Genomic DNA, 15,560 nt, shown 5'->3' on the forward strand with positions numbered 1-15,560 from the left:
TACCCTTTTAATATTCTAACATGTTTTTATTTTCTATATTTTATTTTTTAAATGTCCACCCACTATCTGAGCACTGGAATTTTGCATTTTTTTTTCTTATTTAAATAAAATAAGAACGATAAAGTAAAGGTCTTTTCTGAAATTGCTATATTTGGGGACCTTTGCCTCTGGCACAGCAAAGCTTACCACCACACTGCAATGCCTACTCTAAGGGCAGAACATTGGCTCCCTTACCAATGGCAAAGGAGAAATCCAGTTAACTAGGCTTTTTTTTTTTCAGTTTATTTATTTTGAGAGGGAGAGAGAGAGAGAGAGCAAGCGCACGAGCCAGGAAAGGGAAGTGAGAGAGGGAATCCCAAGAAGGCTCCACCACAGCGCAGAGCTCGACATGGGGCTCAAACTCACAAACTGTGAGATCATGACCTAAGTCGAAATCAAGAGTCAGACGCTTAACCAACTGAGCCACCCAGGCGCCCAACCAGGCATTTCTATTGCATTTCCACACAGTATAAGTAAATTTATACATTGGTAGACATCAACATAAACGTATCAAGTGAGGAAAACACTTTTAAAGCAGCAGAAATAAAAACAGTTGTGTGCATTTGCAGACAGAACAGCTTCATCTATAGTGAATGTCCTTGAAAGAGTATTTGCCTAGAATTGGTTTCCTGCTTTAAAAACTTGTTCGGTGTAATTGGGACATCAATAGCAGTGGCTTCTGCTCTGACCACGACCAACCATGGGGTACCAGAGGCATCGAAGAGAACGTTCCAGCCGGGGCCTCTCTTTGGAGTAACTTCATTAGGTTTGTCTTTGAAACTAGGAATGATTATTAGTTTACTGTTTATCGCATTAAGACTCTCTTAAAGTTTTGTGGCTCACGTTCCATTTTCCAAGCTATAATATGCTATCATTTTCTTTTCATGTCTTGGTTTTTACAAAAGAGTACATAGTACTCATCATGGAGTTCTAAGGTGTGCAATTCCACTCTGCATGATGATGGACTTCCATTTCATAAAAGAGCTTAGTTTTCAAAAATAATAAGATTTACATAATGACATTCCAGAACTATCATAAGCAAAAGATGGTATTAGATTTTATAGTTTCATAGCCCTTTGCCCTATATTCTCTTGGTATATTATTAAAGTAGCTTCACAGCCATTTCATTTGTTTTTAATTCCTTTATGAAGGTACAGAAAAATTTTAAGTATAACCAATCTGTATATAGAAATTGTCAAGAGCTATGAATCTTCTATCATACTTACCTTAAACAGTCTCACAGAACTATCCTTGGATTCCCTTAAGCATCTGTAAGTGGTATCTGTCACTTGGCTGCATAGACATCCCCAGTCCCTATCTATAACCAACTCTTCCCAATATACCTGCCAAAGTAGATTGCATCATCTGTTGAGGGTAATGTAGTCAGGATGCAATGGGGGAAGAATGAATGCTATGGTGGTTTGCATCTTGCCAATGAGATGAGAGATAAGTAGGTAAGTGAAGATGTTGACCGTTCTAATGCAGCCAAGCATTCACTTAGCAAACACTATTGAGCATTTATGTGGTAAACACTAGGTAGGGAGTCAGAATTAGAAAGGTGAATGAAGGAAGGCTTTACCTCCACCTTCAAGGAGGTCACAGTTGAATTGGAGAAGCACCCAAGTAAAGAGTGACTTGTGTTAGAGCCACACTAGAGAGAATCAAAGAGGTAGGCTTGCTGCCTTCTGCCCTTGGGGGGAGAGTCAGGGAGGATAACAGGGCTGAATGCTTAAGGGATTAAAGGAGAAGAAAACATTGCAAGCAGAGACACTTTTAAGAGGCTGTGGTGCATTTTGGAAACTGCAAGTAGTTAGGTGACTAAAACAAAGGGTTAAGTGAGGGCATGCCCCATGATGAGGCTAAAAAGGGAGAGAAGAGTCAGAGGGAATCCCAGAAGAATTTTAAGCCTGACAGTAGCATGGTCAAATTCATAGTCTCTTGGTTTGAAAGGCAGTCTCTTGGTTTGAAAGGCGGTGAAGCTGGCAGCAGGAAGACCTGTCGGGAAGCAGCTGCAGTAATCTTAAGTGACAGTCAGGGAGGCCCTGCTGGTGGCAGTGGGAAGGAAAGGAGGCCCACGAGCAAGAGAGATTTCAGTGGCAGAACCGATGGGTTCCGAGTGCCAGAGAGTCAAGGATTCAAGTAAGATGTAAGCCTTACCCTCAATGAATTAACAGTCTTGCGGTCTTTTTGTCAGAAATAACAGAGGTTTCTTGTGTATGGTGTGGGGGGAGGGTAGGAGGGGGTTAAGTTTCCAATTGGGAAAGATTCAACCCCAGTCATCATTCTTGATGTGGATAATTAGAAAAGGAAAGAACTTAAGGTTAGAAAATACTCAGATGTGGTTGGTAAAGCAGATGGCAGAAAAAAGCGAGGTTTTTGCAGTAAAATTTCGTGAAAGAGGAGAGAAAGGAAAGCCAGGCCCCAGAACCGTACTCAGGCAACTTCTGTGAGGAGAAGGAAAGCCAGAGATGTGTGGAGCAAGCTGACAATATCTGCTTTAGCACAGAGTGACGCTAGGCACCAGCTCTAAGACAGCACAGTGTCATTCTGGATCTTGGGGAGCATATTTGAGAATTGTCAGCCAAGAATAGTAGGGTTCCCCAAATCTTTTTCCATCTCATGCATCCAAATGAGTCATTTCAGTGGCGTCAGTGGGACCTGGGTGGCTGAGGCGTATACGTCTAAGTTATAAAGTGGAAACCATCATGTCTAATGCAGAGCCACCCAAAGAAAGGAAAAGCATACACATATTTGTTGTGTGCACATCACTTACAATGAAACAAAGTTAATTTACCAGTAACATGTGAGATTATAGGGAAGGGAGATTCAGAAGCTTCTAGCAAACAAGGGAGGGTAACTGGGAATAGTAATACCCATTATCACCAACTTAAAGCGTTTTGAGGGTTTTTTTTCTATTTTCTCTTTTTAAGTATGCTGAAACTGTTTATTTTAATAAATATAAATATTTGCAAGAGACTCACTTCTGACCTTGCCCCCTAAAACTTTATTTTCTATCAGGCCTTAAACCTGAAAATTGCAAATTTCTATAAAACTGTACCCTAAGAGTTTCTAACAGTTCCAAATGTGCAAATTTCCATGGAAACACAGAAGAGCAAGAGATTCGTTCTGCCCAGAAAGAAATCTGGGCAAGAGATGCAAGGGGAAGTAATGTTTGAATTGGGCCTTAAGAATGAGAAGGATTTCATCAAAGAGGCAGTAACAGCGAGGAGTTCTGGGCAGAGGTAATGGCCTCATGGAAGCATGAAAATGGGTAGCATGTTCAAGAAGAGCAAGTAGCAGTTCAAGGTGGCTAAGGCCTAAGTTGGCTGGAGAGTAAGAAGAAGGCATAGGAGCCAAACGTGGAAATGCTTGTCAGGGTTATTCTGTGAAAGGCTCTAGCAAACTCAGTTGGACAGTCGAACCTAATTTTTACCAGAGGTTAGATTTAAAACATTAGGAGTGAATGAGGACTGCTAAAATCGGAGCTGTTCTTTTCTTTTCCAAGATGGTAGTAATTGATGAAGTTTGGGGAGTTGGCGGAACTACCCTGAGAGGTTCCACTATTCCCGTGAAAATTAGTAGTTGTTGTGGTAAGGAGATATTTTAGGAATTGTTGACAATAGGTACGTCAACAACTTTTAATTGCATAATGCCCCTAGAAAGATCCAAATCTTTTTCGTGTGTTTCTTTCCGACTCCAGAAATAGTATTGGCAAATGTTCAGAGAAGGCAGAAATTTGCCAGAACATACTCTTCAAAACCCCAGCTCACCTCTTTATGGAAACAATCTTAGACAAATCGCTCGTGTGTCATTCAAACTGTATTACTCGGCTTTGGTGTCCATATGCATCATGTTATGAATTGTATGCATGCTTAGAAAGAAAATTTTTTTCTTTTTGTAACTTGCTCAAGTGCTATAATTTGATCTGAGTCATAATTTTGGTGTCCACCTTTCTTTTAGTTAAAACTTTTACTTCCAGGCCTTTATTAATACTTCCACAAGGGATTAAGAAACATCACAACATATGAATTGAAATACTTCATTGTTTTAAAAAACATAAATTCATGAATGACATTGAAGATAAAAAGTAATGCTATTTATAGGCCTTAAATTCATCCTCCTCCCCCTTCAAATCAAATCCAGACATCAGTCCAGCTAAGACTTTAATGGAGTTAAATAATACAAGTGTCAGGATCTTAAAATCATGGAAAGTATCATTGTCATTTCTGTCACATCAGTGTGGTTAGAGTTAGATGACAGATTTCAGTAATGAAATATAGGGCCTTTTGTTTAGAGTTAGGTCCAAATTAATGTTGATTATGTTTCTAATTCCAAAGCTTGCTCATTCACCCAAATACAATGCTTCCCCTGTCTCCTGGCTATTAACTTATTGAAGGGGAAAGAGTTAGTAATAGATTTTTGCACAGCTTACTGAGAGTACTTAGTCATGAAAAATAAATGAGGGGCTTTGGTTTACCTCAGCTGGCCAGTCTGGGGCCCACAGGAAAAGACTTAGAACAACACTTCGTATTACCAAGGAGCAGGATGGATGGAGTCAGTTTGTTGTACAACTCCAGAACACCCCACATGTGTCTTTCTTTTATAGCTACTATTGCATTTGCAATTTTGTTGTGTGGTTCCAGAATCGTTTCTATATGGGGTACCTGAAGGTCCTTCCCATACCCTGCCAACCAGTTAGTGCTATATTTAGATGGAAACAGGCAGCCTGTAATTTCTGTATTAATGTAGATTGAGTTTGTAAGTTCAAACCAGATTTCATGAGTATCCCAGAAACTGTCCATAAAAACTGGAAGCTGAATAAAGTTACATTTTCTCAAAGGGATGAAGTGTTTTTTTAAGCGTCTGTATTTTTTGTGAGATTATTAAGGGATATTTTAGATCCATTGTTTAGGGTAGATAGCAACCTGTCAACCAAGGATCATTTTGTAAAGCAATTGTCCACTTCTAATTAGATTTCAAGATGTGTAACTTTTTCTGTTGTCTTCAAAGAGCTAATTTGGGGATGTATTTAGAGTCTCTTTTTATAAGCTTTAAAAAAGCACATACCTGTCTATGAGGGCACTGATTCTATTTGTAGGTATAGGTATTTTCACTCTGATTACTTTTAACTTCAGAGCACCAAGGTGATGCAAGACTATTGAATCTAACACTGAGGCTTGCCTCTACTCACTCCAGTGATCATCCAAGATTCCTCAGGCTGTGAGGACCTTGCAGATGACACCCGTCATTCCACAGAGGAAGAAATTAACACTCAGAGCAGTTAGCTGACTGTTCCCTTCCCGGATTTGTAGAGCTGATTAATAAAAGAACTAGAACTAGAACCCGGGTCTCCTGCATTTTGTTACACTAAGTCTTCTAGGCCAGAGGGAAATTAGGTGTGTCGTTCCTCTGTTTTCTCCTTCTCTATTTGAAAATCTAACTCTCCTTTAGTGAACTGCCGAAAGCGAGTGAAGAATACTGTTTGTTCCCTAAACAAGAAGAGAGAGTTTCTAGTCTGCAAGATGTTTTCAGGATCTGCCCCTTTGACACAGAAATGTGTTTTTATTACATTTAAAAGAGAGAACACGAGAGCCACAGGGTGGATCAGTCGGTTAAGCATTTGACTCTCGGTTTTGGCTCAGGTCATGATCTCACGGTTTGTGAGTTCAAGCCCCACATGGGGCCTGCCTGGGATTTCTCTCTCTCTCTTTTCTTCTGCCCCTCCCCAGCTTACTCTCTCTCTCTCTCTCAAAAAATAAACATAAAAAAAATTTTTAATAAAATAGAGAACACAATAACCGTAAATCCCATAACTCAGTGCCCCTCCCACCTCATTTCCAGTTAAGACAGGGAAGTGGGTGACCAATCAGGATAATTGTCCAGACACTTAAAATGTTATTTGAGGTGATAGATAAATAAGCACATATGTCCTTTTGAGAGATTTATGTCATATGAATTAGAAGAATTTCACTGTAAATTTCTTTTTAATTTATTTTGTGTATATGTTAAACATTAGCATTTCAAAGAGACAAAACATATTCCACCAGAATGTTTGGTTCTGTTATTTTATGTAAACAGTATCTGAACCTTACATGGTCTTAGTATGCATATGGAAATATTGTGTATTTTACTGAAAATAAAATAATTTCTAAATATAAATCTATACCCTTTTAATGATTATCAAACTCATTCTGAGCATGCATTTTAACTTATAGCCATACATGCATTATTTTTAAACAACTTCTTAACTGTGAATCATTTTTTGCTTTATTCCTTACCACAGAATAAGAAATTTATAATAAATTAAATGACAAATTAATGGTTCTTTTTTTAAAGATTTGAAGAAAATATAGTATGATTAAAATGCAAAGGCTTTCTTCTCAAAAATTTGTCTGTGGTTTTATAGTTTAGCATTGCCATATTTTGACAAATCACTTTATTTAAAAATCACTTTAAATAAAAAGGAATCTAAACACAGAATAATTCCATTAAAGTCAGGACAATAACTCCCTTGGTGGAGGTAATGACCTGGATACACAGGTGTGTTCAGGGCTAAGTGACACATTTATATGAACGTTTCTGTATGTATATTATACTTCAAAGTAGAAAAAAAAGTTTAAAGAGCTAAAATACTCTCTGAGACTTGCCTTGTACAACTTACAAATATGTGATTGGTAGTTTTTTTACTGTTTATTATTTGATGCCAAATTTAAAAGAATAGAAGTGCCTGGGTGGCTCAGTTGGTTAAATGTCTGACTCTTGATTCAGCTCAGGTTATGATCCCATGGTTCATGAGTCCGAGTCCCTCATCAGGCTGTGCTCTGATCGTGTGGAACCTGCTTGGGATTCTCTCTCTCTCTTCATCTCTCTCTGCCCCTCCCCTGCTTGCACGCTATCTTTCTTTCTCAAATAAATAAACTTAAAAAAAAAAGAATAGACTAAAAATATGGTTGGATTGCTTCATTTTTTTCTTTAAACCCTTCCTATACTCTGCTAGGAACTAAGATGTTAAATTGCTAAGTATTTTACCCATTCAAGGAAAAATATGTAAACCTTAATTATGTTTGTCATCAAGATAAAAACCAAATAGGACCTTAGCTTCTGAGTTTCAGAAATGTGAAGTCTTTTTTTTTAACTTTTTATTTTAATTCTAGTTAGTTAACATACAGTGTTGTATTAGTTTCAGGTGTACAATATAGTGATTCAATAATTCCATACATCACTCAGTGCTCATCGTGACAAGTGCACTCCTTAATCCCCATCACCTATTTAGCCCATACCCCCATCCACCTCCCCTCTGGTAACCATCAGTTCTCTATAATTAAGAATCTGTTTCTTGATTTCTCCCCCTCTCTCTGCTTTTTCCCTTTGCTGATTTGTTTTGTTTCTTAAATTCCACATATGAGTGAAATCATATGGTATCTGTCTTTCTCTGACTGACTGAATTTTGATCGGCATTATGCTCTCTAGCTTCATCCATGTCATTGCAAAGAGCAAAAATGAAATCTTCTTCTTAAAGTATATTCCAAGTGTTGTATCATAGACTTTCTTTTAATAAAATAAAATATAATTCACTTGTAAGTAAAACATTCTTCAAATTTACTTGTATAATAGATAGGTTGGGTTTTTCCTATGACTCGGAAACAAGAAATGTTTACTTTTCAAATCATCCTTGACAGGTTGCCTCTGCCAGAGCAGACGTTCATGGGCTTCTGGACGTTTGGTCAGTCAAGAAATGGAAAGCAAAAACTGTTGTGTCCAGCAGTAACTCATCACATAGACGTAAAGGTTGACACCATCATTTCTTCATTCAAATACTGAATGTTACAACTTTTTCTATATGTTTCCTGGGGAAAACTCCATACAATCTCCAAAATAACTTGTTCTGAGGTTATTTTAGATTTAACTTCCACTCCAACTCTCAAGCCAGCCTGGCCTCTGAGGAACTCAGTGTAGGTCATTGTCAGTGACTAGTAGAATTCCTAAGAGCCAACGTGAATTAGAGTCAGGTATGTTGTGTGTCCTCCTAAAAGAGTTACTCCATGATCCTTGTTTTCATGTAAAAAGGCAAAGGAAAGGAGTATCAGTTGTTAATTACAACAGAAACTCCTTTAGGTATTCAAGCAGAAAGGGATTTACTGTGGGGAATTGGATGCTTGTAATATCATTGGAAAGGACAGAAGAAACAGAAGTCAAGGGGCCACCACTGGACTTTTAGTCTCAAGTTCAGTGTGTCTGCTTCTACTACCATCCCTGCTGCTGGCAGTGACACGGCGAAGCAGGATCAGCAAACTTTGTCTGTAAAGAGCCAGATGGTTAATGTTTTAGGCCATACAGATTCTGTTGCAGCTACTCGACTTTACTGTGATAGCATAAAAGCAACCATAGGTAATAGGCTAACAGATGAATGTGGCTGTGTTGTAGTAAAGTTTTATTTACAAAAGCAAGCAATGGGTCACACTTGACCTGTGTGCCATTTAAGTGCATTTAATTGGCAGAACCGAAATCACATCCAGAACCCTTACTGCAAGGGAGTTTGAGGAATGTTGTTTCTAGATTTCCAGCTCCAGAGATACAGACTAGATAGAAAGGGGCAGGATGGAGGATGGCAGGGATGCCACAACAGTCACCATCTAACCCAGACATTTTTGATTAATTAAGGACTGGGGGCACCTGGGTGGCTCAGTCAGTTAAGCATCCAATTCTGGATTTCACCCGAGGTCATGATCTCACAGTTCATGCTGACAGCATGGAGCCTGCTAGGGATTTTCTCTCTCCGTCTCTCTGTACCCATCCCCTACTTGTGCATGTGCTCTCTTTCTTTCTTTCTCAATAAGTAAATAAACTTTAAAAAAAGGACTGTATGGCATGGGAATATTGAAAGTGTAGTTACATCTATATAATTCTTCTATATAGTTGTTTTCTTTAAGTACCAGCCCTAATATCAATAATATTATTAAATTAGATTCTCTGCTTATGTTTATATTGAATAATTTTCACTATGTGTATAATATTCTACCTTTTGTAAACAACAGTAGTTATCAACAAGCTTTTTTTTATTTCAAAGACTGAAGTTTAGCCATTATATTCTATATAATGGTATAATAATCATTCTTTACAATGGAACTATATAAGGCCCTGATTCATGCATTTACAGATTATTTTCCTAGTTTGGCCAGCTCTGGGTCCCAACACTTGGAGTTCAAGCCTTGACCATTGTTTAGGAAGGAATAAAGTAATCAGAAATCCTATGGGGTTTTTCAGCTGGTGTACCTTGTGAGTAAAAAGAAAAGAAAGTGAGAAATTAAGATAGGACAATTGAAAGCATTTATAAATGCAAGTATATGGCATTATTATTGTTATAGGTACCATGATAGTCAACAAAATAAGAAGAGGTATATCAAGATGTTGGGTATTTGAATTTAAATTTCATATTTTAGAAAAACTTCAGTTTTTCTACATTTTAGTAACTATCCAAATTCCTTAACTCAGACAACTACTTTATTATAGGGTCCAGCACTTATAAACATACAGGAATATCCAATAGAAAGATATGAAGAAAGATCCCAAACCTTTACTGAAGAATGTGCCTCCTGCAAATTACCATTGGATGAAATTAACTTAATCTGTGACATTGCTACGTCATGTGGTATGTCAATTTATTCTTTTGATTTTTCCTTCCTGTACTTACTTTTTTCTAAAAGAGGGATTGAAAGAATCTCTAGACATCAAAAAGTCTATGATAGACTCAGTAACTGTGTCATATTGGATTGGATAGTAATTATATGCAATTTAGACCTAATTTCCTATAACAACCTAACAAAATACTATTGTGGAATCCACATAAGCACTGCTAAGTTTGTATGCATATGTCTGTTTCTCATTACAACTGTAGCACAAAGTTAAACACACCCAGGCATGTGCTAAAAATAGAAGGGAACAAGAAAAAGAGAAACATTGGATTTGGGGGCTGGGATTCCAGTTTGATGATGGCATGAACCACCAAAGCACGGCTGGAGTGCTTTGCAGTCATTACATTTATTTTAAAGAATGGCAAATGAAGGACGTGAATTTTTGGCATCTACATTTCTGGACTGCTGCCATTTCCTACTGACTCATACAGTGTGCCCTGGGTAGTTTTTGGCAGAAGTTTTCAATCGAGGGCAGTTCCTAAGGTCCTATTAAACAGAGGTGATGACAGAAGAAAGGGAGAGAGTTTCTAACTTGCCTAGGATGGGGATTGTTGAGGGGAAAATTCAGAAGCAAGTTTTTGTTATCTAAGTTCTATGAATATTATTTATTCCCAAAATCAGCTTTGTGGAATAAAAATATATGCTTTAAAAATATACAAGGTTTTGGGGCACCTGGGTGGCTCAGTCTGTTAAGGGTCTGACTCTCGGTTTCAGCTCAGGTCATGATCTCAGGATTCACCAGTTCGAGTCCCACATCGGGCTCTGCGCTGACAGCCGGCTTGGGATCCTCTCTCTCTGCTCCTCCACCCCACCCCCATCAAAATAAGTAAAATGAGGGCAAAAAATTATATATATATATATATATATATATATATATATACATATATATATATATATATACACACACACACACACACACATATATGCACATATATGTATGTGTATATACACACACATATATATATACGTGTATATACACATATATATGTGTGTGTATATACGTCTTTGTGTGTGTGTGTGTGTGTGTGTGTGTGTATATGTATGTATGTATGTATGTACATATACACAGGGGTTTTTGGTAACAGACAGGTGCTCTTATGAAGATATTTTACATTCACCAGTAGAGAATAAATACGGATTTTATGCATAAAGCTTGAACTTTGGCCCTTGTCCCATCTTTCAGAATTGGAAATAAGTATGCTGTGATCCTCTGCCCCATGCCAGTGAGAGGCATTGCTAACCAGGAGCGCTTTTCTGGTTAAACCTTGTCCTGGCCTCATGGTTCTCAGAACAACATTCCAGGCAGCTGCCATCAGTCAGAATTGGCCCATAAAAATAATGCTGCCCTTTCTGTAATTGAACTCTCTGTTTCAGTATTGTCCACTTATGCAAACTAGAGTTTTAATTGTTTTTTGTTTCTTTGTTTTTATACCTCTTCTGTATTTTTGGGAGAAAAGAGCATGTTGGGAGGTTAGAATCAAAGTTAATTGATATATATACATAACGTATGTATATCCTAATCAATCCATCTACAGTTTGTCCACTGAGTTCCAGCTGTGTGCTCAGTCTCATGATTCAGATTTCACTGGACCTCTTGACCATTCAGAAAATCTACTGCAGATCACACAGTTAACACCTTTTTGTCATTACAGAAAATGAGGAAAATACCCTCTATGTAGTTGCATGCAATCCCATCACCTTATACTTTCTGAACATGACGGGGAAAAGTGGCTACATGGTGGACCTCTCTGACATCTTCCCAAGAATGGCCAGTAGAATTTGGCACCCATTTGTGACAGTGGCACCACTGGGAAATCCCCTCAAGGGTCAAGTGGTTCTCCACGAGCAGCAGGTAAGGCATCCCGGGCTACTCACATGGTACAATTACGCCAAGAGTAAGCTGTGTGAAGAAAAAGGCAAAGGTGATTCGCAACCTACAAGTGAAAATACGTGCTTTCATAAACATCAAGGAGGGATCAGAGCTGTGTTTTGTCAGTACCACAAAGGCAGGCTAATATCTTCTCTGCGGAGACTTCAACATGACCTATAATTCTGGAAGCATGTAAATTAGGGTTTCTCAACGTCAGCACTAATGACATTTGAGGCCGGATAATTCTTTGTTGTGAAACTTGCATTCTCTTTGGGGAGACAGACCATAAAGTAAGCCAACAAATAAATATGCTGATTTCAGGCGGTGATAAGTGCTGTATAGAAATGAGACAATGTCCTGGGGAGTGATAGGGGTGGGGGAGGAGGAAGTGGAAGGTGGAAGTAACAGTATGAAGGGGTGCTCCCCTTAGGAGATGCGTTTTATTTGAAACCTGAATGACATTCTTAATGTAGACACAGCCACAAACATATAGTGAATGGACTTGTCTTGGTCTTGTTTGGGCTACTATAACACAAGTAGCATAGACTAGGGAGCTTATAAACAACAGAAATTTATTTCTCACAGTTCTGGAGGCTGGGACGTCCAAGATCAAGAATAAGCAAATCTGGATCTGGTGTCTGGCGAGAACCCACTTGCTAGATAGCTGTCTGTTCATTGTAACCTCACGGGGCAGAAAGAGCAAGGGATTGCATTGGTGTCTCATTTATGAGACCGCTAATCTCATTCAGGAGGACTCCACCCTAATGACCTAATCACCTCCCATAGACCCCTACCTCCTAGTAATCCTAAATGCCAGGGTTTAGGATTTCAACATATGAATTTTGGGAGGACATAAACCTTCCGTTCACTGCAAGATGACACTGAACTCCTTTGGTATGTAATGAAGCTCAAGTTTTAACCATCACTACTAGTGTAAGATAGCACTAATTAAAAGTACAGGTGTTTAGGGGCGCCTGGGTGGCGCAGTCGGTTAAGCGTCCGACTTCAGCCAGGTCACGATCTCGCGGTCTGTGAGTTCGAGCCCCGCGTCAGGCTCTGGGCTGATGGCTCGGAGCCTGGAGCCTGTTTCCGATTCTGTGTCTCCCTCTCTCTCTGCCCCTCCCCCGTTCATGCTCTGTCTCTCTCTGTCCCAAAAGTAAAATAAAAAACGAAAAAAAAAAAAAAAAAAAGTACAGGTGTTTAGAGTCAAGCTTAAAATAATTCCAGGGGCACCTGGGTAGCTCAGTCGGTTAAGTGTCTGACTTTGGCTCAGGCCATCATCTCACACTTCGTGGGTTCAAGCCCTGGGTGGAGATCTGTGCTGACAGCCCAGAGCCTGGAGCCTGTTCAGATTCTGTGTCTCCCTCCCTCTCTGCCCCTCCCTGCTCGTGCTCTGTCTCTCTCTGTCTCTCAAAAATAAATAATAAAAAACACTGATTTAAAAAAAATAATAATAATTCCAAATAGAAGGTATAGATCAAAAAGCAGGCTGTGTCTCAATTAGTGAGAATTCTGAAGGTCTAAGTTAATCTGTACCATACCAATAGAAAGGAGTGTAATGCTTTTGCATGTTTATTATCCACCTAGTATCTACCAAATACCATACTATTCATTCAAGCATATTATTCATTCAACAAATTATATCATGTGCCTATTACTGGGGATGCTGCAGCAAAGAAAACAACAATAATTTTTGTCCTGAAAAGCTTACATTGTGGTACAGGAAGACAGACAATGAGCAAAAGAAGTAAATTATATCTCAAGCTAGAAGAGGAGAAGCAAGGCTGGCAGGAAGATTTCCATTCAAAGTAGGGTAGATGGGCAGGGATCGCCTAACTGAGGAAGGGATATTTAAGCAAAGGCTTGAGGGACGTGAAGGGGAGAACAGATATCTAAAATAAGGGCATTCCAGGCAGAGGCCCAGAGGCTGGAGCATGCTTTTGTTCCATCTTTAAAGAAGTGTGGTGGGGAAGATTGAGCAAGGGGGAGAGAGCATAAGGAGGTGAGATCACAGGTTACTCAGCTAGTTGGAGCAGGGACGTGGTGCAGGGAGTGAGGAAGCAGACTGTGCAGAGCCTCGTAGACCATTGTAATGTCCTGGGCCCTGACTGTGGGTGGAAGAGGAAGGTGTTAGAGCATCTCAAGCAGAGGAGTAGTGTGACCTGACTTATATATTTAAAAGATTTCTCTGGCTCCTCTGCAGCAAATAGTGTGTAGGTGGTAAGGCAGAATGAAGGAGACTAGTAAAGAAATTTTTGCAGTGATCCAGCAAGAGGTAATTGTAGTTTAGGGTATGGAGGTTGTAAGTAACGATGGGTTCTGGATATATTTTGAAGGTAGAACCAACAGGATTTCCTAACAGATCAGATGCATGGGTGAGAGAGGATGGAGCTAATTAAGGGCAACTTCAAAGTCTAGGGCATGAGCAACTGAAAGAACAGAGTCACCATCAACTGAGATGAGGAATTGATTTGGGAGAGGGTAGACCTTTGATTAAATGTGAGATGCCTGTTAGACATCCCAGTAGATGAGCCTGGAGTTCAGGGGAGAGATCAGAACATTTGGGAGTCTTGGCATGTACATGTTACTGAAAACCATGAGGCTGAAAGAGGTCACCAAGGGAGTGAGTGTGGGCAGAGAAGTCCAAGCCCTGGGGCAATGAAATATTAAGAAATCAGGGAGATACGGGAGAATCAACCAAGGGGATTGACGATGAGTGGCCAGTGAAGTAGGTGGACAGGGCAGGGAGTGTGGTATCCCAGAAGGCTAAGTGATGAGCCTCGCAAACAGAAGGAGCAGTTATTAAATGTTGGCAGTGTGCCAAATGAAAGATTACATACATCATCCCATGCTATTCTTCCAGTAGCCCACTGAGATACCTGTCAGCCAGATTTACATTTGAGAGAATGGAGGCTCAGAGAGTTTCATAACCTGCCCGGTAGCTACATAATGAACTGAGATTCAAACCAGATTGGATTGGCCCCCCCAGAATTAAACTCCATCCACCATCTCACTCACTATAGCTACTTGGGGAAAAGAATAGTGTGAAAACTTAAAAAGTATTCATAATAGGAAAATATTAAAGAAATGCAGTGTTGCTATTTACGAATACTTAAAGTCACTAGGAGAACAAAGTGTTACCAAGAAACAATACTTTTAGACTGTGTCTAATCAAGAGGAAATGTTGCATAAATAACATGTCAGTGTTTCACTGAGTAAATAAGTCAACTTTAACTTTAGGCCTTGCGTAAATAATTATCATGAATTCTGAGTTAAATTTTTTCAGGTTTTCACTTTTTTTTTCATTTTCACTTTCTCCTGCAAGCAGAGTTTATAAATATCCACATATTGCTTATAAAAGTTTGTATCCATCACATGGAATAAGGGTTTTGCTTTATAGGTTCTTTTTTTTTTTTTTTTAGTTTATTTATTTTGAGAGAGACAGAGAGAGAGAGAGAGAGAGAGAGACCATGAGCATGAGCAGGGGAGGGGCAGAAAGAGAATTCCAAGCAGTCCCTGCACTGTCAGTGCAGAGCCCAACGTGGGGTTTGCACTCACAAACTGAGATCATGACCTGAGCCAAAACCAAAAGAGGGATGCTTAACCGACTGAGCCACCCAAGCACCCCTTGTGTTATAGGTTTCTAATAAAATATCAGTGGCATTGAATTGAATTCTACAATGAGAAGAATCTGTCATAAAAAAACACATGCTATCTTGATGATTTTTAATTCAGCAAGTCAATTGAGTAAGAATTTAAATTTGGAGTATTTATTCAAACAATCCTGCCAAATTTTCAGCTGTCAAATTAACTTCCAATTTTACATATACCAATTCTTGGAAAGTACTAGATTTTTAGATTCTTAGCAAGTATTTTATTTTCTCAGAAGATCCGATTATTTGGCAACATTGCCGATTAATACTCTGTTCAGTGTAATACTCTGTTCAGCATTTTACAAC

At 39.0% G+C, this 15,560-nt stretch overlaps 1 protein-coding gene across 2 annotated transcripts in view; it reads left to right on the forward strand.

Annotated features, from left to right (window-relative positions):
• Positions 1–15,560, forward strand: part of VWA8 (von Willebrand factor A domain containing 8) — a 370,895-nt gene that overhangs the window by 234,365 nt on the left and 120,970 nt on the right. For both annotated transcript variants that reach the window (XM_042927004.1, XM_042927013.1), the window contains exons 27-29: positions 7,719–7,827; positions 9,550–9,688; positions 11,384–11,583. In XM_042927004.1, coding sequence (XP_042782938.1) covers positions 7,719–7,827; positions 9,550–9,688; positions 11,384–11,583 — 448 coding nt within the window. The remainder of the gene's footprint in view (positions 1–7,718; positions 7,828–9,549; positions 9,689–11,383; positions 11,584–15,560) is intronic.

The sequence above is a fragment of the Panthera leo genome, chromosome A1 (genome assembly GCF_018350215.1).
Source record: "Panthera leo isolate Ple1 chromosome A1, P.leo_Ple1_pat1.1, whole genome shotgun sequence".
NCBI lineage: Eukaryota > Metazoa > Chordata > Mammalia > Carnivora > Felidae > Panthera > Panthera leo.